General features: G+C 44.8%; 2 protein-coding genes across 4 annotated transcripts in view; one reads left to right on the plus strand and one right to left on the minus strand.

Annotated features, from left to right (window-relative positions):
- The window catches only part of LOC137535396 (zinc finger protein 585A-like), a 67628-nt gene extending 50632 nt beyond the window's left edge, over positions 1 to 16996 (minus strand). The window contains exons 1-3 of one of the 3 annotated variants that reach the window (XM_068257233.1): positions 16958 to 16996; positions 16791 to 16865; positions 3116 to 3213 (exon numbers count right to left, since the gene is read on the minus strand). In XM_068257233.1, the coding sequence (XP_068113334.1) occupies positions 3116 to 3213; positions 16791 to 16824 (132 nt within the window). In that variant the 5' untranslated portion in view covers positions 16825 to 16865; positions 16958 to 16996. Of the gene's footprint in view, positions 1 to 2686; positions 3036 to 3115; positions 3214 to 16790 lie in introns of all 3 variants that reach the window. The other 2 variants (XM_068257234.1, XM_068257235.1) reach the window with 2 other exon arrangements.
- LOC137535386 (zinc finger protein 585A-like) overlaps positions 1 to 25479 on the plus strand; it is a 764031-nt gene that overhangs the window by 639271 nt on the left and 99281 nt on the right. The window lies entirely within an intron of this gene.

Consider the following 25479-nt stretch of genomic DNA (forward strand, 5'->3'; position numbering starts at 1 on the left):
ACCATTATCAGCTTATTACAGGCCAGTAACACTAAGTCACCCCTACTGTGCCCAATCTGTGTACAGTAATGTACAGTGACCATTATCAGCTTATTACAGGCCGGTAACACTAAGTCACCCCTACTGTGGCCAATCTGTGTACAGTAATGTACAGTGACCATTATCAGCTTATTACAGGCCAGTAAGACTATGTCTCTACTACTGTGACCAATCTGTGTACAGTAATGTACAGTGCCCATTATCAGCTTATTACAGGCCAGTAACACTAAGTCACCCCTACTGTGACCAATCTGTGTACAATGATGTACAGTGACCATTATCAGCTTATTACAGGCCAGTAACACTAAGTCACCCCTACTGTGACCAATCTGTGTACAGTAATGTACAGTGACCGTTATCAGCTTATTACAGGCCGGTAACACTAAGTCACCCCTACTGTGACCAATCTGTGTACAGTAAGGTACAGTGACCATTATCAGCTTATTACAGGCCAGTAACACTGTCACCCCTACTGTGACCAATCTGTGTACAGTAATGTACAGTGACCGTTATCAGCTTATTACAGGCCGGTAACACTAAGTCACCCCTACTGTGACCAATCTGTGTACAGTAACCATTATCAGCTTATTACAGGCCAGTAACACTAAGTCACCCCTACTGTGACCAATCTGTATACAGTAATGTACAGTGACCATTATCAGCTTATTACAGGCCAGTAACACTAAGTCCCCCCTAATGTGACCAATCTGTGTACAGAAATGTACAGTGACCATTATCAGCTTATTACAGGCCGGTAACACTAAGTCACCCCCCTACTGTGACCAATCTGTGTACAATAATGTATAGTGACAATTATCACCTTATTTCAGGCCAGTAACACTAAGTCATCCCTACTGTGACCAATCTGTGTACAGTAAAGTACAATGGCCATTATCAGATTATTATAGGCCGGTAACACTAAGTCACCCCTACTGTGACCAATCTGTGTACAGTAATGTACCGTGACCATTATCAGCTTATTACAGGCCGGTAACACTAAGTCACCCCTACTGTGACCATTCTTTGTACAGTAATGTACAGTGACCATTATCAGCTTATTACAGGGCAGTAACACTAAGTCACCCCTACTGTGACCAATCTGTGTACAGTAATGTACAGTGACCATTATCAGATTATTATAGGCCGGTAACACTAAGTCACCCCTACTGTGACCAATCTGTGTACAGTAATGCACAGTGACCATTATCAGGTTATTACAGGCCAGTAACACTAAGTCACCCCTACTGTGACCAATTTGTGTACAGTAATGTACAGTGACCATTATCAGCTTATTATAGGCCGGTAACACTAAGTCACCCCTACTGTGATCATTCTTTGTACAGTAATGTACAGTGACCATTATAAGCTTATTACAGGGCAGTAACACTAAGTCACCCCTACTGTGACCAATCTGTGTACACTAATGTACAGTGACCATTATCAGCTTATTACAGAGCAGTAACACTAAGTCACCCCTACTGTGACCAATCTGTGTACACTAATGTACAGTGACCATTATCAGCTTATTACAGGCTGGTAACACTAAGTCACCTCCTACTGTGAACAATCTGTGTACAGTAATGTACAGTGACCATTATCAGCTTATTACAGGCCGGTAACACTAAGTCACCCCTACTGTGACCAATCTGTGTACAGTAATGTACAGCAACCATTATCAGCTTATTACAGGCCAGTAACACTATGTGACCCCTGCTGTGACCAATCTGTGTACAGTAATGTACAGTGACCATTATCAGCTTATTACAGGCCGGTAACACTAAGTCACCCCTACTGTGACCAATCTGTGTGCTGTAATGTACAGTGACCATTATCAGCTCATTACAGGCTGGTAACACTAAGTCACCCCTACTGTGACCAATCTGTGTACAGTAATGGACAGTGCCCATTATCAGCTTATTACAGGCCGGTAACACTAAGTCACCCCTACTGTGACCATTCTTTGTACAGTAATGTACAGTGACCATTATCAGCTTATTACAGGGCAGTAACACTAAGTCACCCCTACTGTGACCAATCTGTGTACACTAATGTACAGTGACTATTATCAGCTTATTACAGGGCAGTAACACTAAGTCACCCCTACTGTGACCAATCTGTGTACACTAATGTACAGTGACCATTATCAGCTTATTACAGGCTGGTAACACTAAGTCACCTCCTACTGTGAACAATCTGTGTACAGTAATGTACAGTGACCATTATCAGCTTATTACAGGCCGGTAACACTAAGTCACCCCTACTGTGACCAATCTGTGTACAGTAATGTACAGCAACCATTATCAGCTTATTACAGGCCAGTAACACTATGTGACCCCTGCTGTGACCAATCTGTGTACAGTAATGTACAGCAACCATTATCAGCTTATTACAGGCCAGTAACACTATGTGACCCCTACTGTGACCAATCTGTGTGCTGTAATGTACAGTGACCATTATCAGCTCATTACAGGCTGGTAACACTAAGTCACCCCTACTGTGACCAATCTGTGTACAGTAATGGACAGTGCCCATTATCAGCTTATTACAAGCCGGTAACACTAAGTCACCCCTACTGTGACCAATCTGTGTTTGATAAAGCAGGAAACATATTACTATAAAAATAATTACTGTCAGTGTTTTTCCTTACTTCTTATATCTTCCTCTTTAATTGTCACCATCATTATATTCTCTGCTTTGGATTGCTGGTCACTAAAATTATAAGTGTCATATTTTTCTTCTTTAATCTCTGCCTTCACATCCCATTCCTCTATAGACTGCTGATCACTCCTCACATATGTCTTTTCTTCTTCCTCTTTAATTGTCCCCATCATGTCACCCTTCTCCATAGACTGCTTATCACTCCTCACATACGTCTCTTCTTCTTCTTTAATTGTCCTCATCATGTCACCCTCCTCCATAGACTGTTGATCACTCCTCAAATAGGTTTCTTCTTCTTCCTGTTTTATTTCAACTTTTACCCCTATCAGATCTTCACCCTAAGAGCATAAAATGATAAGCTGAGGCTACACAGAACATTATAAGTCTTGTGTCTCTAAAGACCTTCAGTCCCACCTACCTGATAATGTTGGGGGAGGGTGGGTTGTTCCTGTATAAAATCCAGGGAATAAAGAGGACCTGTACATCTCTCTTCTGAGGTTCTGTTACTGGATCCATCTGTAGAAAACACACACACTGACTGAATACATTGTCTCTACGTGTTTATCAGATGATGGGAGGAGCTAGCATTATTGGGGAGGGAGGGAGGGAGAGAGGGGGGAGGGAGAGAGGGGGGAGGGGGGAGGGAGGGAGAGAGGGAGGGAGGGAGAGAGGGAAGGAGGGAGGGAGGGAAGGAGGGAGGGAGGGGGGTGTTGACAGTGTAAAGCGTAAGGAGGTAGGTAAACCTTCATGTAGCCCATTAACTGTATCAAACATTGGAAAATGTGGTAATAATATTAAGTGCATGGTAACCAGTGCTAGGAGGTTTGCAAGTAAAATGGACGAACTAGAGTTTATTCTGATTGGCAAAGGCTATGACATTGTGGGAATAACAGAGACATGAATGGATGAAAGCCATGACTGGATAGCGAATTTAGAGGGATACAGTGTTTAGGAAGGATAGAACAGGGAGAAAAGGTGGAGGGGTTTGTCTCTTTGTTAAAAACTCTTTTACAGCTGCCATGAAGGATGAGATGGAGGAAGATTGCGAAGATGTGGAGTCCGTTTGGGTAAATATTCATGGTGGAAATGGCTGTTGCCAATTGCTTATTGGGATGCCCTCCCAGCCCTCTCTCCCTGGTTCCTCTCTTGGTGCGATTCCTTAGTGACTTAGTGAGCCGATCTCTTTTACACTTTTCCCTACATACACTACTGCACTTCACTATTTGTACTGTAATCTTTCTGATATCTACCTCAATGAATCTATTGCACTTACTTGCTCCCTGCACCTGACACTTTTATTACACTGTATGAATTCATAATGGGGTTTTTTTGCAAATGGACTGAGATTTTTTGTATTTGTTCAATTTGCAGGTGTATTTTTCTTGTATTTTGGAGCAGGACTATTTTTTGATTGTCCCCAATCAATATAACAGATATATGTCTTTTTGTGATCCATTATCATAGCACACCTATGGGGTGTTATTTATCTACTAGCTGATGGTTCGGCGTTGCCCGGGTATGTATTTGGCTGGTGTTAGCTTTGCCCGCTTTTTCGAACCCTAACACACAATTACTTTGTGAGCTTTGCTGTCCTTGGCATCAATAATTTGCATTGAAATGAAACAAATCTGATTGGCTGTATATGGCTCCACCCCCTTTTCAGAATTTGAATCCCAGTCACCCAATGACCAACTGTACCAGGTTTGAGGCTTGTGCCATTAACAAGGCAAGAATGGCAGCAATTAAATATTCCCCTTGAAAATCAATAGGTGAATTTTGATTAGCTTTTTTAGGCTTAACCCACTTTTACGAATATTAATCCCAGTCACCAACTGTGCAAGGTTTGAGAACCCTACCATTAACAGTGTAAGAATGGCTGTGTGAGGAAACGCGGAAAAGCCGCCGCTGGTATTCAGAGTAAGGCCGATGATTCCGCATGCAACATAGCAGCTGGCGCGCAGTCGGAGCGCGGAAAAACCGCCGCATGCCCAGACAGCAAGGCGGCGGATTCCGCGTCCAACGCAGCAGGTTACACGCATAGGCCGACTCCTATCAGTAATGCCGAATGCGGAGAAAACTCCGCATGCACAGACGGTGGTGCGGCGGATTCCGCATCCAACATAGCAGAAACATTACAACATATGTCTGGTGTGGCTGGGACTGATAGTCCACACTGTTTCAGGAGGACGCGCGCGCATGCGCAGAGAGGCAGGGCCTTTAAGACAGTCATAAGGAGGTCAGGTGACAATTAGCTTTCATTGGTCCAGCACTTAGGGGAGGCGCTGGAGAGCGCTTGAGTATATATACTGGGTGCTGGACATTTCTCTGGTGTCTGGCGTTGCGATCACTACGTGGTAGCACTCAGACTTTGTCAGTATCTGTGTTATTAGACAGTTTCGTAGGTGTTGATGATCACGGAGCTCACACCTTAGTCTAGGATTTCTGTACTATTGTATATTGTTATTATCTAGCTTAGTTCCTGGAGTGTGAGAATCTTGGAGCTCACACTCAAGTCTAGGCATTGTTGATTATCTGTTATGAACTTCCGCTTTCCTGACCATCCTCCAGATCTTTGATTTTGTACCTTTGTTATTCTGATCTTCTGTTGCCGAACTCTGCTTGCCTATTTGCCTCCGGTCTCTGTACCTTATCTGTCTGCACGTTTACGACCTGGCTTGTCCGACCTCGAGAACTATCATCCCTGATAGGAGATAGTTCACAGACATGTCAGTGACACTTCACCATTGGTGTCACTCACACTCTGTCCTTCCCCCCTACAGTCTTGCTCCGCCCCTTGGGGAGCTTCAGACCTGTGGAAGGAATCTGAGCTTTGGATATATCCCGCACAGCTTAGCACCCTTTTGGGGTGCTCTCCTCAAAGTATACTGTTGCACCAAACACTCTCATCACTCAGGTGTTCAGAGGTTAGCAATATATCTGATTATCGGTGATACTGCAGATCATCAATAATCAGGTATATATCTGTATTCTCGGTGATACTGCAGATCACCGATAATCAGATCCTCTCTGTGTTACACCGATCGTTACAGGCTGCAGTTTATATTTTCCCAGTGAAATTTGTATTTGTCTCTGCCCCCTTTTTGGTTATGGGGATAAAAAGTATCCTATATGTTATTTCAGGTAATGTACTATCTGTGTACCAAATTTCATTCCAATCCAATCAGCCATTGTTGCGTGATCGAGTAACAAACATCCAAACATCTATAAATCCAAACGTTCCCATTTATAATATTAGTGAGAAAACATTCAGGGAGATTTTAATTAATCAGGATTTTATTGTTTTTAATGTGTAAGTCCGCAATAAATTGACCCAAGGGGGTGAAAAATGTTAGCACTGAGGAGTGCAGGCTCTTGTGTTTAGTAATTATGAAGATAAAGATACAGACCAGTTGTGAATTAAGCTAAACAGTGTGACCCAAAATAAACAGGCCTTAGATCACCCAAAGGAATAGAGAAAGAACTGACCAACCAGAACACCAGCGTAACCAGAGCGAAGAGAAAGAAGTGCAGGAGAAAGGAAGATCGCTATTCATAGGTGGAGTGAGCAGGAAGGCGTCCACAGATGCTAACAAGGTGTGAGGTTACCAAGCCGGAGAGAGGTGAAGGAGGAGAACCCACCCCCGCACAGGCCCCCAAAGTATACTGTATTATTGAATGTATATTAAAAAAAACTCAGAAGTCTCTTAAAAAATCCTCTTTTTTATTACAAAATCCTGTGTATCATTGTTGCCCTACCTAAACCGCAGCATCCCCTCCGCTGCAATCTAACTAAATCCCCCCAAACTCCCCAGGGGGGCAATCCAGGCAGCGCTTCCGTGAGAGGCAGAGCTATGAGCTGCAGTTCTGCCTCTCAGCGCGTCTATCAGCCCGGATCGCCGCCTCCGCCCGCCCCTCTCAGTCTTCATTCACTAAGAGGGGTGGGGGAGAGATCCGCCGCTGATAGATGCAAATGGAGGCAGAGCTGCGGCTGAAAGCTCTGCCTCCAACAGCAGCCAAATCCATGACCAAGAAAGCCGTGGATTTTGCGGGGGAGAGGGAGAGTGGAGTTAGGCGGGATTTATTTAGATTACAGCTGCGGGGATGCGGCGTTTTGGTTAGGACAGTAATGTTACACAGGATTTTGTAATAAAAAGATGATTTTTTTTTTAGAGATTAATTTTTTATTGCCAATTTTTTGAAAGCGGTACAGTTAATGAGAATAGACATTTCCATTGGCTTTTACATAAACGAGAAATAAACCGCAGATTGGCCGCGGATATACATGTAAACAGGTATTCAGATAGACAGATAAACAAATAAACAAGTAAACGAGTGAACAAGTAAATAAGTCCTGCAGGTATATAACAGCAATACAGCAAACGCTGTTTTTCAGGGACAGCCAAGTGTGTTTGTTTTGCTGCGACATCTAATGGTGCCCCTTGAGGTTTGGTAGTTCAGTACGGCAGCATAGTTCAAGGGAGAGAAGTCAAGAGCCTAGAGGCTCAGGGAATTGATTCTGACGGAATGCTTTGTTAGGAATAGCTATCTTGAGTAAGTCTAAGTTTGTGCTCCATGTTTATATTTCCTTTTGCCAGGGCTAGGATTGATGAAACAGTTGGAGAGTTGCTGGTTTTCCAATTAGAGACAATTAGGTGTCGAGTTGCGCATAGGATTTGTGTGATTTCTAGGCGATAGGGTGACGGTATGTGCTCTATGCCTATGTGAAGAATCGCCAGTTGTGGCGTTAATGTGAAGGCCTTCCAGATATAAGTTGCAATGTGATGACTGATTTCTAGCCAAAGCATGTTGATGGGTTTGCAGAACCAAATTATATGGGGGAGTGAACCCAGAGAGCCACAATTCCTCCAGCAATTGGGGGAGGTATTTTTGTCGAATTTTGACAGGCGGGAGGGGGTGTAATACCAATGGAGCAGAATTTTTTGGAATGTTTCCCAGTGCGTTACACATTGGGAGTATCTAAGTAAAAGAGAGGAGGCCCGTTGGATTTGGTCCAGCGAGATAGAAATTTTTAGCTCACTGGACCAGTAGCTCACGTGTTTTGTGAGATTTAGTTCAGAAGGCCTGAGTAATTCCATACAGCACAGGGATATGCCCCTCCTGAGTGGGATGGGAGCTTTGACAAAGTGTAGGATTGATTTGGGTATGGTGGGGAGTGATGTTTTAATGGAGGTCCAGGTATGTCTTAATTGATAGAAGGTTAAGAGCTCCGTTGAGGGTATTTGGTGCTCTTCTTGTAGCTGGGGGAAGGTTTTAAATTTGCCTTCTTTTAATAGGGACTTGAAGTTAAGTTGTGATGGGGATGGCCAATGTTTCAAGTTTATGGCCTCTGAAAGGAAGGGAGCTACTGAGATGGGTATATCCGGGGTTAGATTGTCATTTGTAGTTTTTTGTTTTGCTAGGAATTTCCAGGAGTTAATAGTGGATTGGATGGTTGGATAAGGATGTACATCATTTGAATTTAGTATTAGCTGGGCTATTAGGAAGTCACTCAGGTCTCCTTTCACTATGCTTTGTTCTATTACTGCCCATAGTGGTGTTTCAGAGGACTTGTGCCACCAGAATTTAGAGATATCTAGGTTGCATGCGTGATATAATGCTATTATGCAAGGAACACCTACACCACCTAGTTTTTTGGGAATTGTAAGGGTCTTATGGGCTGTTCTGTGTCTTTTGCCTTGCCAAATATATTCTGTTATTAATTTATTAATTTCTATGAAGAAGCTTTTCCTGATGGGGATATTGATTGTTCTGAGGTAGTAGGTGATTTTGGGTAGAGTTTGCATTTTCAGAGCCGCTATTCTTCCCGCCCAGGAGAGTTGGTAAGAGGATAGGTCTTTTAATTCGTTTTTGATTTTTTTTGTAGAAGGGTTAGGAAGTTCGCTTTATATAAGTCAGAGGTTTTTATGGTTAATTGGATCCCTAAGTATGAAATTGACTTTGAGGCCCATGGGAATGGGTAGTGATTTTGGATGTATTGGGAGGTACTACGAGGAATATTGGTGCCAAGGATGTATGATTTGGATTGATTGATTTTATAGTAAGAGGCTTTTGAGAAGTTGTTTATGATGGTGATAAGTGGTGGGAAGGAGTTGAGAGGGTCAGTGACTGCCAGGATTGTGTCATCTGCAAAAAGCCCTATTTTGTGCGAGTAATCTTTTATTTGGATACCTTTGACCTCGGGGTTAGAACGGATGGCTACTGCTAATGTTTCCATTAGGAGTGTGAAGATTAGAGGGGACAAAGGGCACCCTTGACGTGTTCCGTTTGTGATTGAGAATTCCTTGGATGTGAAACCTGAGGAGACCACTTTTGCTGTGGGGACTGTATATAGGGCCATGATCCCCTTGTGTATCAGCCCCTCAAACCCAAACTTCTCGAGAGTAATAGAAAGAAATTTCCAATGAACCCTGTCAAATGCCTTCTCTGCATCTAGTGAAAGAAACAGAGAAGGCACTTTGTGGAGCTCGGTGTACTTCATGATGTTGATGAACCTTCTGGTTCCGTCGCTAGCTTGTCTGCCCTTGGTAAAACCCACTTGATCTAGTCCTATTACTGTGGGTAGGATTGGAAGGAGTCTGGAAGCAAGGACTTTTGCATATAATTTGGTGTCTCCATTGAGGAGTGAGATTGGTCTATAGTTTGCTGGGTTGCTCTCGTCTTTGCCTTGTTTTGGTATTAACGAAATCCGTGCTTCCAGAAATTCCTTCGGGGGGGAGCCTTTCAATAGGATCTCATTGAACACTGAGCATATATGGGGCGCTAGCAGGGTAGTGAAAGTTTTATAATAATAATTGCTGAAGCCATCTGGGCCTGGGGCTTTGTTAGTTTTAAGGCTTTTAATTGCCGAATGTATTTCGTCTATTGTGATTCGTGAGTTAAGTAGTTTAAGTTGGTCTGTATTTATTTTGGGCACTTTTATAGATGAGAGAAAATTGTTAATGATATGGGGGGTGGGCTGTGGGGTGTCCGGGTCAGTTCGCAGATTGTACAATGAGCTGTAGTAGTCACTAAATGCGTCTATAATGTGTTTGGGATTCTGAAGTTTCTCTTTAGTGAGAGGGTGGATAAGGTATTTTATTCTGGTCTTTGCTTGGCGTGCTTTAATAATGTTGGCTAGTTTTTTCCCTGCCTTGTTACTTTGGGAGTATGTGTTGAGTTTGGCTTTGGAAAGCATGTACTTGTAGCTTTCCTGCATTAAGAGCCTCAGTTCTTGTCTAAGATTAAATAGTTTTTTGTCTTGGGCCGTGCTGGGGGAGGATTTGGAAATAGCCTCACAGTATTTGATTTCATCTAGTAGATCCTGGAGTTTCTTGTTTGTATTTCTTTTTTTAATTGAGCCCTGTCTAATTAGAGTTCCCCTTATGTATGCTTTGTGAGCCGCCCATAAAGTATGTGGACTTACTAGTCCATTGTCATTTATTTGAAAAAATTCCCTCAATTCTTCTTTTAGTTTTTGTTGGTCGGTCAGAGAGGAGAATAGGGAGTTGTTCATGTTCCACGCTTTGTATTCGGGATTGTGGTTCTTGATCTGCAGCACCACTGAGGTGGGAGCGTGGTCTGATATTGTGATCTGGTGTATGGTGGAGTCTTTCACTAGTTGTAGGGATGCACTGTCAACTAGGAAGAAGTCAATGCGTGACCACGATTTATGGACTGTGGAGTGGTGTGTGTAGTCCCTTTCGTTGGCATGCGATACTCTCCAGGGGTCATATAAGCATTCTAGGTGTAATGTTTTTTGTAGGGAGGGCATTTTGGTTCTGTGAGAGTGACTAGAGTCTAGTTTGGGATCTATGCATATATTGAAGTCCCCTGCCATTACAAGAGTACCTTTCATATGATTTTTGACCCTTCGTATCAAGGATTTCGCAAACTTTAATTGACCAGTATTTGGGGCATACGCATTAACAATAGTGTGTAGACAGTTGTTGATCTCACATATGATTATCAAATATCTGCCAAAGGGATCTCTGATGGTCTCCTTGATGTCTATATCTAATTTGTGGTGGAAGGCTATCAGTAGACCTCTTTTTTTCTTATGAAAGTTGGCAAAGATAATATTTGGGAAATGTTTGATTGTACAGTAATGTTGGGTGGAATTCAGTAAGTGTGTTTCTTGTGCTAGAAGTATGTCCGTTTTTAAATGAGTCAATTCTTTACTTAAGGCATGTCGCTTCTGCTAAAAAGATGATTTTTAAGAGACTTCAGTGTCTCTTTAACCACCTTAGCGGTATGGACGAGCTCAGCTCGTCGATACCGCTGCGGTGGATTGCTCAGCCCCCCTGGTGGGGCGATTTGCATAATTTTTTTTTTTTAAACACGCAGCTAGCACTTTGCTAGCTGTGTGTTGTAATCGATCGCCGCCGCTCACCGCCGATCTGCAGCGAAAGAGGGTCCCCCCAGACCCCTTGCGCAGCCTGGCCAATCACCGCCAGGCTGCGCTATGGGGTGGATCGGGACTCCCCCTGACGTCATGACATCGATGACGTCATTCCGATCGTCGCCATGGCGACGAGGGAAGCCCTAACAGGAAATCCCATTCAGAGCGGGATTTCCTGTTAGGTATGATCGCCGGCGGCGATCGGAGGGGTGGGAGGGATGGTGCAGGGAGGGGGGAATCATGTAGCTAGCGCTAGCTACATGATTAAAAAAAAAATTAAGTGAAAAAAAACCACCCGTGGCCGAGCGCCGCAAAATAATAGAATGTCAGGGTGGTTAATAAGCTCATTCTACAGATTTAAGTGTTTTTATCTTTGTGCTCATTATTGTGTCTAATAAAGCTGATGCAGAGATGTTATTTATTATATATAAAAGATTCCTGTGCACACATCAGATATACAGTCACAATCAGATATGTACAGTACATATGATGTTAAAAATACGCTGACTGCTTTATTGCATCGTTTGTTTGTTTTTTTAAACTGGTTTATTTCAAGTTGAGAAAAGCAAAATTTCATCATTGAAAGACACTGAAGGGAAATGGCAAACTTTTCAAATGATCCTCAATGAATATTGTAGTAAATATATGCCATATGGAAACAAAACTTCTAGGAATAAAACAGATCTCTATGGATGAATAGAAAGGTTAGAGATAAAATGCTGTGGAAAAAGAATGCTTATAAAGGTCCTAAATTAGGAGGGGACAGAGGCTGCATTAAAGGACAACTGGAGTGAGAAGTACATGAAGGCTGCCATATTAATTTGCTTTTAAACAATACCAGTTGCCTGGCAGCTCTGCTGATCTATTTGGCTGCAGTAGTCTCTGAATCACACCAGAAACAAGCATGCAGCTAATCCAGTCAGGTCTGACAATAATGTCGGAGACACCTGATTTGCTGCATGCCTGTTCAGGGGCTATGGCTAAAAGTATTAGATGCAGAGGATCAGCAGGACAGCCAGGAAACTGGTATTGCTGAAAAGGAAATACATATGGCAGCCTCCTTATCCCTCTGACTTCAGTTGCCCTTAAACAATTATAAGAAATGCAATCAAAGTTGTAAAAAAAGAAATTAGGCTGGCAAAGATCGAAGATAAAAATCAAATTGCTAGTGATATCAAATCTAATCCAAAGAAGTTGTACAAGTTTATCAGCTTTAACCGCTTAAGGACCACAGGTTTACACCCTCCCTAGTGACCAGGCAACTTTTCACAATTCAATAATTCACAGCTGTGTCCAAGCTACCAGGACTGGAAGGACATTGGTGTCCACAGGATCAGAACCAGCAGAAGCTCCAGCCAATCACTGCCGCTACGATCAGCCACTGTCCAAGCCAGCAAGACTTGAAGGACACAAGACCCAGAAACCAGCTATGGCACAGCTGAAAGCAATGATAGGCAAGATGACAAGGGAGGAAGAAGCTTTTATATGAACATCATCCAATGAGAACAGAAATTAAAATTCTAACACAGCTGAATGGTAATCACTCAATCCTGTGTTAGTTTGATTGAAGACTGCAGGCTGATTGCAGATGGATCGGACTCTCATTACAAATGCAAGCTACATTATGGAGCCGCATACATGTAGGGAATTCCGAGCTGTCTGGCTGCAGTTCAGCTGCAGCAAGCCATAGGTTCACTCTGCAGTTCACAGCATCCTGAGCTGCTCTGAACTGCAAAGTGATTGCAGATGGCATTAACACTTATTGCGAATGCAAGCAAAACTGTGCAACCGAATGCATGAAGAGAAATCAGAACTGCCTGATTGCAGTTTCACTGTAAGCAACAGGACATGCTCCAGGAGAGACCATGACACCACCCAAATTAATTTTACCTCATTTTCTTCACCTTAATAGAGCTATCTCCTGGTGTTTTTTGATTGCTGCTGCATTTTTTTAATTAATTAAAATAGGTCATTAAATAAAAAAAAAAAACAGGACAAAAAAAAAACCCACTATTACTTCTGCCCCCCCAATCCATTAGTCCTGAACTGCGATCCATACACTACACTATTCCTACATGGCATAGGACTATTGCAGGGATAGGATTGTGAGCCCATCCAAGGGACAGTTAAGTAACAGGGACACTCGAAGCACTAGATCGCAGTGCTGTACACATATAAATTACCTTTTTTCTTCCCTTCGTTTCAGCCTGTCAGCTCCGATCACAGCTGGCCGACTTCCTTATTCCCCTGCAGGGAGCACGAGCTTGAGCTAACGGTCATTCCCTGCAAAACTAGCGAGGACCGCAATGATGTCAATCAGCGTTCTACAAATATATAATCAGATAGGGTCCTTTATACGGTGAAGGGCCAAAACACAGTCCTTTTTATCAGGCGGTCCACCTCGCCCACTTTGACATATATTGCTTTAGAAAAGGACTTATATAAAAAAAACTGAGATGCAATCTTGTAGTACAAAAAAATCTTTAGAAACTGTGGACTGTATTGGACTCCTAAAGCATGAGGGTGGAAACTCAATGGTAAACATTAAGCAATTTGAGGGGTTACAAGACTTCATAGCAGAGGACAATCTTATTTCTCAGCATCAGCATAGTTTTAGTAAGGACAGGTCCTGTTGGACTAACATGCTCAGCTTATATGAGGTGGTGAATGCTACTGTGGATATTGGAAATAATGTACATGTGATTAACCTGGACTTAGCAAAGGTCTCCAATACTGCTGCTCACAAAAGTCTGGTGCAAAAGTTGAGGATGCAAGGACTGGGGAAGAGTCTGTGTGCATGGATAGGGAACTGGCTAATGGACAGAAAACAAAGAGTTGTGGTCAATGGATCATATTCAAAATGGGTGACTTTTAGCAGTGAGGTCCCACAGGAATCAGTACTGGGGCCAGCCCTTCAATTTATTTATTAATTACCTGGTAGACAAAGTAGAAAGTAAATTTGCTAATTTTGCAGATGACAAAAAATTGTGCAGAATTATCAGCTCTCCGGATGATAGTAACATATTGCAACAGGATCTGGATAGGATGGCTATATGGGCACATACATGGCAGATGAAATTCAATGTTGAAAAATATAAAGTCATGCATTTTGGTCGTATAAAAGGTCTAGCACTATACAAAATAAAGGGGATACAGATGGGGACATAAAAGTTTGGAGAAGGACTTGGGAGTACTCTCTAGTAAGGCCACATCTGGAATATGGAATTCAGTTCTGGGCACCACATTACAGGAAAGATATTGCAGTTTTAGAGCAGGTGCAGAGATGAGCAACAAAAGTGATACGTGGGATGGAAGGTCTCACTTACCAAGAATGGTTAGATAAACTGGGCTTATTTAGTATGGAGAAAAGACACCTTAAGGTGCGTACACACCGAACAACTTGTCATCCGACTTGTCTTTTGAACAACAAGTTAGACGTGTGTACGCACTGTCGAGTGACTGTTAACAGCCGGATTGCTCGATCCGCTTAGCGGCTCCATGGACCAACTGTCGTTCAAACGACTGTTAGGTCTGTACATGTGTACAAATGACTCTTAGTCGTTTGGCCAACTAATAGACATTCAAACAACAAGTCGTTCGATCAGTCATTTAATCCAGTCCATTGTTCTATCCCAGGCATGGGAAAACTTGGCCCTCCAGCTGTTAAGGAACTAAAAGTCCCACAATGCATTTCGTGAGTCTGACAGCCACAGTCATGACTCATAAAGGCACATGCATTGTGGGACTTGTAGTTCCGTAACAGCTGGGGGGACAGAGTTTGCCCATGCCTGTTCTATCCAGTTCTTTGTCCAGTATCAAGTTGGTTAAACAACATGTAAATTAGGTAAATTAGCACATCAGCCGCTTTGTTGGTCAGTGTGTACATGGCGTCTGAACGACTACAAGTTAAATGACAAGTTGTTCGAAAATGTTGGATGTGTGTATGCACCTTTAGAGGAGATCTAATTAACATGTATAAATACATCAGAGGGCAATATAAAAGCTTGGCAGATGACATTGTAGTCCCTAGGCTTGTGCAAAGGACATCGTCTGTGCATGGAGGAAAAAGCAGGGCCGGATGTGTGCTCTTTACCACCCTAGGCCACTGTCACCAGCCGCCCCCCCCTTCAGTATAGGTAGCGAAATGACCCCTTCCCTCTAGTATAGGTAGCCTGATGCCCCCCCTTTTCCCTCCAGTATAGGTAGCGAGATGACCCCTCCCCCTTTCCCCTTCCCTCTAGTATAGGTAGCTTGATGACCCCCCCCTCTTTTCCCTCCAATATAGGTAGCCAGATAGATGACCCCTCCCCATTCCCTCTAATATATGTAGCCAGGTGACTCCTCCCCCTTTCCCTCCAGTATAAGTAGCCAGAGAACTCCCTTAATCCTTCCTTTTCCCACCCTCGCACCTTTCTATATAGGTAGCCAACTCACCTTCACACTGCAGCAGCCATCTGTGTCACTCATTTCTCTGCTCATCTCCAGTGCAGAAGCTTCCTCTTCCTTTCCCTCTCCAATGCTGACCACAGCCACTGGCCACAATACAAATGTGCAAAGAGAGCAAGCAGAGTACCGCGGTCAGGTGCTCGCCTGATCTCCCTGTATTGCAAGCTTGCAAATGCTGCACCAGTTTAGCCTGCTGCTTTGGTGCCCATGCTCCTGTGGTGCCCTAGGCCATGGTATAGGTCGCCTTTGCCACAATCCGGCCCTGACAGTAATAGCGAGGAAAATGCGGAATATATTACCGCAGGAAGTAGTTATGGCAAATTGTATATCTCCATTTAAGGGTGGCTTAGATACATTCCTTGCATTGAAAGACATCCATGGATGTAATTACTAGGCAATTCCCGGGGATGTTTATCCAGGGATTTTATCTGATTGCCATCTGGAAGGATTGTTTTTCCTTTTGGGGCTGATTGGACAATGCCTTGTAAGGGTTTTTATTACCTTCCTCTGGATCAACAGAGATGCCGTATAGTCCGGCGTATAAGATGACCCCCCAACTTTTTCAGTTAACATATAGAGGTTGAATATATATTCGCCGTATAAGACTAAACCTTTTCCAATGCCCACCAAATAAAAATGACAAAACATATACTGGTGCTATGTATTAACAGATACTGGTGCTGTACCGTATGTGGTACCCACTATTACAGTATATAAAGTTGCAGGCTAGTGTTGTAGCTGATTTTCTGGTTTCAACTCAATAGGCGTATTTTTTTTTCAACCCAAATAACTACGTAGGTAAACAGTCCTTGGAATAAAGAGGACCTGTACACCTCACTTGTGGGTTCCTGTTACTGGATACATCTGTAGGAAACACACACTGACGGAGTACATTGTCTCTATGTGTTTATCAGATGATGGGGGATCTAGGTGGACAATTCCAGGAATAAAGAGGACCTGTACATCTCTCCGGTGGGTTTCTTTTACTGGATACATCTGTAGGAAGCACACACACTGACTGAATACATTGCATCTGTGTTTATCAGATTATGGGGATATAGGTGGCCAATCCTGGGAATAAAGAGGACCTGTACATCTCTCTAAGGGTTTCTGTAACTAGATACATCTGTAGAAAACATGCACTGACTGAATGCATTCTATATTAGATAATTGGGGGGGGGGGGGGGGGCTCTAGAGGGGGTCCTCCGTACTGCTCTCTCCTTTACAAGTAATAAAAGTCTCCTCTTACCCAGAGATGTGATGGACGGCTGATTTTCCATCATGATGTCCTTGCAGAGGTCCCTGTGTCCTTCTATATGCTGCCCTTGGTTCATGGTGAGATAGAGAAACGTTATGGAGAATTAGGGTGTCACTGGAGGTATGGAATATCACACATATCTTTATGTATCTTATTACCTCCTCTTCTGCCAGTTCCAGCAATGGTTCCCCTACTCTTCCTCCCAATTCAACTCTGAACCCCAACTTCCTGTCTATGCCAAACAGTACTTCCTGGTATAACTGGTCGCCATCTTGTGGAGGATAGGAGAATTACAGCCTTCACCTGCAATACTTGTTTTTACTTGGTTGGTTGTATCTCTACTATGAGGGTCATCTGGAAAATAACAGCTGTTTTTAATCAGTTTACACGCCTTCCTACAATTCTGGGTTCCCCATGACTGTCCCTAGATGGGAGACGTGGCTCCACAGTCCCTTCCCCCCACAATGTCCCGCATTCCTGCAGAGCGAGCAGCAGCAGAGCAATACTTACCAGCCGCTTGCCGAGCTGCATCCCCTGGGACCCATTACAGTGGCTCAGCGTGCAGCAGAGGAAGTGACGCTGGAATGTGAGAGGTAAGGTACTTACATAGCATTACTCCCAGCACCAATCTCTGCATGGGGAACATTGTATGGAGTAGCAGGGGGGCCACTAGACTGCCAGGGAATGCTGTATGGAGGAGGGGAGAGGGGCCATGAGCAGTGTTGCCAACTTAGCGACTTTGTCGCTATATTTAGCGACTTTTCAAATCCCTCTAGCGAATTTTTTTTTAAAAAGCGACTAGCAACTTTTTCTTGTGTTACTGACTCTGATGTGTCTGTACTGACTCTTCTCAACTTGCCACAGCAGCTGCCGCTGCCGGCCCCTCCCCCCCCTCCCAAAGCACTCACAGACAAGCCTGTCCTCTCGCAGGAGTCCCCCCCCCCCCCCCCCTGCAGTTACAGCAGGAGAAGAATAAACTCAATGTTATGAGATAAAAGTCGAAGTCTTACAAATGGGTTTGTCAGATTCAAATACACATTCTTACCATATTTCAAGCTTCAAATAAGTGTCACGTAACTTTAGGTAAGCCATATGACAGAATTGTCTCTTACTTTCGGTTTCTGAATTTGCAAATAACTTGCATGTGCAGCGTGCATTATGCAAATTACGTGATGATGTCATCTAGCGACTTCTACGACAGCCAATAGCTACTTTCCTTACTGACGAGTTGGCAACACTGGCCATGAGACTGCCAGGGAATGCTGTATGGGGAAGGGATGAGGGACCATGAGACTGCCAGGGAACACTGTGCATCTCTCCTGGGTTGTGCCTGCGTCTCTCCTGGGGTTGTGCCTGCTTCTCTCCTAGGGTGTGCCCTCGTCTCTCCTGGGGTTGTGCCTGCTTCTCTCCTGGGTTGTGCCTGCGTCTCTCCTGGGGTGTGCCTGCGTCTCTCCTGGGGTTGTGCCTGCATCTCTCCTGGGGTCTCCCTGCTTCTCTCCTGGGCTGTGCCTGCTTCTCTCCTGGGGTTGTGCCTGCGTCTCTCCTGGGGTTGTGCCTGCTTCTCTCCTGGGCTGTGCCTGCGTCTCTTCTGGGGTGTGCCTGCGTCTCTCCTGGGGTTGTGCCTGCGTCTCTCCTGGGGTTGTGCCTGCTTCTCTCCTGGGGTGTGCCTGGGTCTCTCCTGGGGTTGTGCCTGCTTCTCTCCTGGGGTGTGCCTGCGTCTCTCCTGGGGTTGTGCCTGCTTCTCTCCTGGGGTGTGCCTGCGTCTCTCCTGGGGTTGTGCCTGCATCTCTCCTGGGGTCTGCCTGCTTCTCTCCTGGGCTGTGCCTGCGTCTCTTCTGGGGTGTGCCTGCGTCTCTCCTGGGGTTGTGCCTGCGTCTCTCCTGGGGGTGTGCCTGCGTCTCTCCTGAGGTGTGCCTGCTTCTCTCCTGGGGTTGTGCCTGCTTCTCTCCTGCGGTTGTGCCTGCGTCTCACCTGGGGTTGTGCCTGCTTCTCTCCTGGGGTTGTGCCCGCGTCTCTCCTGGGGTTGTGCCCACTTCTCTCCTGGGGTTGTGCCCGCGTCTCTCCTGGGGTTGTGCCCGCGTCTCTCCTGGGGTGTGCCCGCTTCTCTCCCGGGGGGTGCCCGCGTCTCTCCCGGGGGGTGCCTGCGTCTCTCCCGGGGGGTGCCTGCGTCTCTCCCGGGGGGTGCCTGCATCTCTCCCGGGGTCTGCCTGCGTATCTCCCGGGGTCTGCCTGCGTCTCTCCCAGGGTGTGCCTGCTTCTCTCCCGAGGTGTGCCTGCTTCTCTCCCGGGGTGTGCCTGCTTCTCTCCCGGGGTGTGCCTGCTTCTCTCCCGGGGTGTGCATGCTTCTCTCCCGTGGGGGGGGCCTGCTTCTCTCCCGGGGTGTGCCTGCTTCTCTCCCGGGGTGTGCCTGCGTCTCTCCCGGGGTGTGCCTGCGTCTCTCCTGGGGTGTGCCTGTAACAGGACTGAACTAAGAGGACCGACAGGACAGGACTGTGTGAATAGTGTTGCAGATCGTGTGAGACACACCGCAGCTGCTCTGATGGAACAGCACTGAGCAGTGAATGGGCAGGGTTTGAATACCCCTGCATTTATACCAGTGCTGCAATACCTCATCCCCCCCCCCCGCCTACAACTGCATTGAAGAGGTATGTGCACGCTCCTTAGGGTGCATACCCACCGCAGCTGGAGGACAGCATCCACGCTAATTCCAGAAGTCTTCCATAACGATGTTCTGAGAGGCCAGCACAGGACCCTTGGATCAGTGAGTATAATGGTGCAACACTGTACTCTAATCACTCACTGACACAAATGTCTGTTATAGTCATATAGTCACTGACAGTAACTCCCAGTAAGGTTAGGTGACACAGGTGTGTTGGCGTAACACTGAAACTAAACGCAAATGTGGCCAAGCCTGCACCCCTCTAGTTACACCACTGGACATAGTGCAAGGAAGCCCAGAGTGAAGTATAACACATTCCACAGTATCGGCATTCACAAGTCGTGCAACACCATAAAAAGACCGCAGCCTGCGCTCACTGCCTGGGAGAGGGTGGTGGCGCAAGTGCAACATTCATACCCTGCTGTTCATCCAGGCAATAGCAGCCTCAAGAGTGGTAAAAAAATAGACTTTTGCATTGAACTGTAGCCAAAGTTTCACCAGGAACATCATGCTGTAAGGGACTTGCAGATCACACAGATGTTTCTTAACATTAACCCTCCTGGCGGTTTGCTAAAAATCCACCAGGGGGCAGCAAATCCGTTATTTTTTTTTAATTTTTCTTTTTCATGTAGCGAGACAAGGTCAGCGGCATCCCCCCACCCTCCGGCGATCGGAGAGCAGGAGATCCCGTTCAAAGAACGGGATCTCCTGGAGGGCTTCCCCAGTCGCCATGGCGACTCCGATCCACTCCACAACGCTGCCTGGCACTGATTGGCCAGGCAGCGCACGGGGTCTGGGGGGGGGGGGCGGCCACGGCGCGACGAATAGCGGCGGATCGGCGGCGATCTCATTGCACACACAGCTAGCAAAGTGCTAGCTGCGTGTAGCAAAAAAAAAATTATGCAAGTCGGCCCAGCGGGGCCTGAGCGGTGCCTTCCGGCGGCATAGCCCGTGCTCAGCACGGGCTTACCGCCAGGGAGGTTAATAAAGGTTGTACTTTTCTTCTGAATCTCATTGGGAGAATTCTGGAATATGGATATTGCCATTATGGGATGTTATGTGTAGAATTCTGAGGAAACAAATGTAATTAATCTATTTTGGAATAAGCCTGTAAAAGAATAAAATGTGGCAAAATTGATGCACTGTGAATACTTTTCTGAACTGTATGTCCCAAACAAAACTTTCCTCAAAAATGATTGTATATCCAAAAGTTCATCCACTGACTGTGTTGGGCAAAACGTAAGGATATATTATTTTCATCAACGACATGAGTCATCATTATAATATCTTTTGCCTGAGGTTCAGTTATCTCTGATGATGTTTCTTTCTGAGCTCCCTCTGCCTCCCCTCGGCTTGTTTTCACTAAAAAGCCTTTTTGTCTAGTAACAGCATCTTCTCCATTTCTTAATATACCTTTTACCTGTTTCCTTTTCTCCTTGTGTTCCTGATCATTATTTGAAGCAGAGGCATTGCCTTGTGGTTCCCCGAAAGATGAGGCTCAGCTAACTCCCCCTCGCTTAGTTCTACTTCTACCTCTTTGCTGATCTTTATAAACCAGAAACACCTCCCCTTTGTTAAAATCATGTACACCTCATCAAAAAAATGTATTAGCTTTATTTAACCCTTTCATTCCCTAAATCAATTCTCCTCTTATTCAGGGATGATTATAGACTTTTTGCTGCCTGAGGCAAACTTGTGAGGATGCGCCCCTCCTCAGTCCGGACAGCAGTGCCACCTCCTCCCTTCTGCTGTGCAAGTCAAATGAAACACTCGCTGCTCTCCTGCCTCCCCTCCTCACTCCCTGCCAGACTCCTCACACAGCACAATAAGCTGATTTTCCCCAATAATTACCTCTTTACCTCGCTCTCCTCTTGATTTTCCTGCTACTCTGACTGCCTGCTGTTACAAAAATGCTGCCCCTGTAATCTCTGCGCCTGATGCAAATGTTTCACCTTGCTTCATGAGAGAACCGGCCCCGATCTTATTATTTAATCTTTTGAATTCAGGTTCCTCCCTATTCACATTTAATGCCTTCTCAGATGCCACCAACTGTTTCACCATTTTAGTGAGATGGATTGTTTCCTCCTCAATCATGATCTTCATCATTTATATACCATCTTTAATATTATGTTCTTCCAAGTAGGCAGGATGAAATGCATTGATGGATGCTGCTGATCTAGCATACAACCTGGAATGCCAGAAGCTTTGGGAGTGGCTGCACGTGGTAGCGAATGCTTGATGGTGAAGTGTGAGTGTGGTCCCGCTGCAAAGCTTTGGTGAAGGGACTTGGCATTCAAGCTTAGTAAGCAACGTTAACTACCGTAACTGGATCTGCCTGATAAACTGTGAACTAAAGAGGGGGATGTGACAAACACTCGCCAATCACATCGTACTATGCCACAGTTGCCATACAGATCTCATCCACTAGAGACTTCTGGATGCAAATCAACTGTGCGCACAGTAAATGTTTAAGATTGGTTGGTGCACTCATACATGATACAATGATTGTATGTACAAGCGGTAAAATATATTTAATGATTTTGCACTGGAAATCGAGGTTACATAGTTATTTGGGTTGAAAAAAGACATATGTCCATCGAGTTCAACCAGAGAACAAAGTACAACACCAGCCTGCTCCCTCCCTGGGGCTAATTGGACAATGCCTTGTAAAGGATTTCCACCTTCCTCTGGATCAACAGGGGTTGATCCAGAGGAAGGTGAAAATCCTTTGCAAGGCATTGTCCAATTAGCCCCAAAAGGGAAAAAATTCCTTCCCGACTCCAGATGGCAATCAGATAACATCCCTGGATCAACATCACTGGGCATTACCTAGTAATTATAGCCATGGAAGTCTTTCAATGCAAGTAAAGCATCTAAGCCCCCTTTAAATGCAGGTATAGAATTTGCAATAACTACTTCCTGTGGCAATGCATTCCACATCTTAATCACTCTTACTGTAAAGAAATAAATGGCTAAAACGTTAATATGCTGACACCACTCTCCATATTGAAAATAAGGTGGAGAGACCTCCGAAAGCCAATTATTCCTAAAAGGAAGAAAACGGTTAATTGCAGCCTAACTAACCTAACTAACCAAATCCAACAATTTATAAAAATAAGACAATGCGGCCGTGTGTCTCCTTGTTTGAGGACATAGAGCTCTTAGCATGCATCAGAAGAATCAGGTGACAAGGGCAAAGCTGGAATGATTAAATCATTAGTTTTATTATGAAACTATACAGAAAATATATACATTGGAGCTGGCAATAAATATATCGGGCAGCAGAACAGATTGGTTGGATAGAAGACGTAAGGGGTGAGAAATGAAGTAGAATGTCTAAAAGTTCAAATTACCGTGTTTGGCTAAGTCCAGTAGTGATTAGGACGGGAGAGTTAATGGGTGCAAACCTTTACTATTTTGCGCGCAAACCTGTACGTGCCCTTACCCGCCGCGCACTAAGCATATCACACCGTGATATCGTTTATCACGGCTTTGTGAATCAAACCCTAGGTCTTTGTGCTACAATAATCCAAAGTATTGCGTTTTGCCCAATGTCCTGCTGGCCTGTCGATGGATGAATTCAACAACAGATGAACAAAAGACCCTGGACCAACTGTGTCCCTGGATTTTACTCACTTCTCCAGCTGGGAGTGGCTATGAAACTAAGTCCAGCCCTGTGTAACTGGAAAAGGGGCAGGGCTTGGCCCAGAGAGACCCGTAGGTCACATCAAGAAATGCATTGCATATCCCCATTCAGTAAAACGTTACAAATATACAGATATTAAATATTGCTAGGAAACAAAGGGCTTGATTCACAAATCGGTGCTAACCTACTTAGCACGTCTAAAGTCTTTAGACGCGCTAACCAGGGTGCTAAGTAGGTTAGCACCGGATTTCTCAATCAGATCGCGCGCTAACTTTGCGCGCACAAAGTTTTACGCGCGCAAAGTTTTACGCGCGCTAAGTCCCATAGGCTTTAATGGGCACTTCGCGCGGTGCGCCCTGCGCTCTGTGCAGTACGCGCGTAAAGTTTTACGCGCATAAAGTTTTGCGCGCGTAAAGTTTTATGCGCGAAAAGCTTGTTTAGACGTGCTAAGGGGGTTTTCACAGGCGTGCTAACAGTTAGCACCGCTTTGTGAATCAAGCCCAAAGTATGCCTGAGAACCTTTATATCTCAGGATGGGAATCTCCCATTTGGGTGGGAGTTTCCAGGAAAGTGTGTCAGAATAGCACCAACAACTTCTGAAAATATTGTTCCTCTAGCATTTTTCAAAAGACTAGAAACCCCATGAAATATGAAAACTATGGATTATAAATGATAAATATGCTGTGTGGAGGGAAACAAATGTGGCCCTTTCTTCTGAAGCTTCTGACCAGGTTGCGAGTTGTGTCTCTGAAACTGTACTTTTTACGATTTCTGACAATCTTAAATCAGAGATGATCTTAGATGGATGACTTCTTAAGGGCTGGTTCAGACGGACGTTTGGAGGCGTCGCGTTCGTTGGCGTTGCGTTCAGGCTTTCAGCAGCGTTCGCATTGCGTTCGGATGCGGTCGCGTTTTTTCTTCCCCTAGGGGGACATTACCCGTCGCGGTTAACCGCCCCTGGAAGCAACATGTAGCTTCCAGGGGCTCCTTGAACGCCAGTGAAAATCGGGACCCGAACGCTGCGTTTGTGCAAACGCGCATGAAAGCTTGGTACAAACGCTCCCATTCACTTGAATGGGAGCGTTTAACGCCAAGCCCCGAACGCTGGCAGTAAACGCTCTGCAAACGTCCGTCTGAACCAGCCCTAAGTGTGTGTGTGTGGGGGGGGGGGATCCTTTGGAACTCGCTAATTTTACCCCTGCTGTGTTGGGGAGTTTAGCTTTTGGGTGACTCGGGGCACTTTGTGATTCGGTAATAGGATGCATTCACAATTTCTTCAGTAATCGGCATTGCTGAGATCACTGAGGTGTCACAGATGGCCCTCACTAAGGAGAATGGCTTTGTGGCTACATGGTCCGTATTACATGTGGATACTCACTACGGGATCGGCTGTTACTACACTCCAGGTCTTATGCTATATTGTTAAATTTTGTGGATGGGAACTCATTCAATCAAATTGATTTGGCACATTCCCTTGGACTTGGTGTTACGTCTTCCCGAGTTTTACTGCCTTACACTGCATGCCGGATGGCAGTTACTGGACACTGGTAATATGCTCATCATAATCTACTGAAGGATTATAAAGTATAGTTTGGATGGACTGACGCCTTCCTAGATTAGAGTTTTTGGCTTTCAGCTTTTTGGCCTAAGATGCAGCTTGTTGGCATTATGGAACTGGAGGGGTGATGGGGCCATCTGTGCTTGATAGGAGTGTGGTATAGGGTGTGTTTAGGGTTTCTGCTCCATCCCAACATGAACATTATCCTTTGTATGCACTACAGCCATCATTTATAATAATTATTGTTCTTCACTAGAGTCTATGCAGTTTATGCAATACATATTGATCTCATGAGTTCAGCTATACTGGTTTAGTCTTACTTGGTACTGTATTTACCAATTAATACAATGAATATTGTAGTAAATCTATCCCACATGAAAACAAAACTTCTAGGAATAAAAAAGACCCCTCTGCATGAATAGAAAGGTTAGAGATAAAATAAAGTCGAAAAAGAATGCCTATAAGGTCCTGAATCAGGAGGGGACCGAGGCTGCATTAAAGTGGATCCGAGATTATTATTATTATTACTTATATAGCGCTGACATCTTCCGCAGCGCTGTACATAGTATATAGTCTAGTCACTAACTGTCCCTCAGAGGAGTTCACAATCTAATCCCTACCAGAGTCCTATGTCTATTATTATATGTATTGTAGTCTAGTGTCAATTTTTAGGGGGGAGCCAATTAACTTATCTGTATGTTTTTGGGATGTGGGAGGAAACCGGAGTGCCCGGAGGAAACCCACGCAGACAGGGGGAGAACATACAAACTCCTTGCAGATGTTGACCTGGCTCGGATTCGAACCAGGGCCCCAGCGC

This window comes from Hyperolius riggenbachi, chromosome 10 (genome assembly GCF_040937935.1).
Source record: "Hyperolius riggenbachi isolate aHypRig1 chromosome 10, aHypRig1.pri, whole genome shotgun sequence".
NCBI lineage: Eukaryota > Metazoa > Chordata > Amphibia > Anura > Hyperoliidae > Hyperolius > Hyperolius riggenbachi.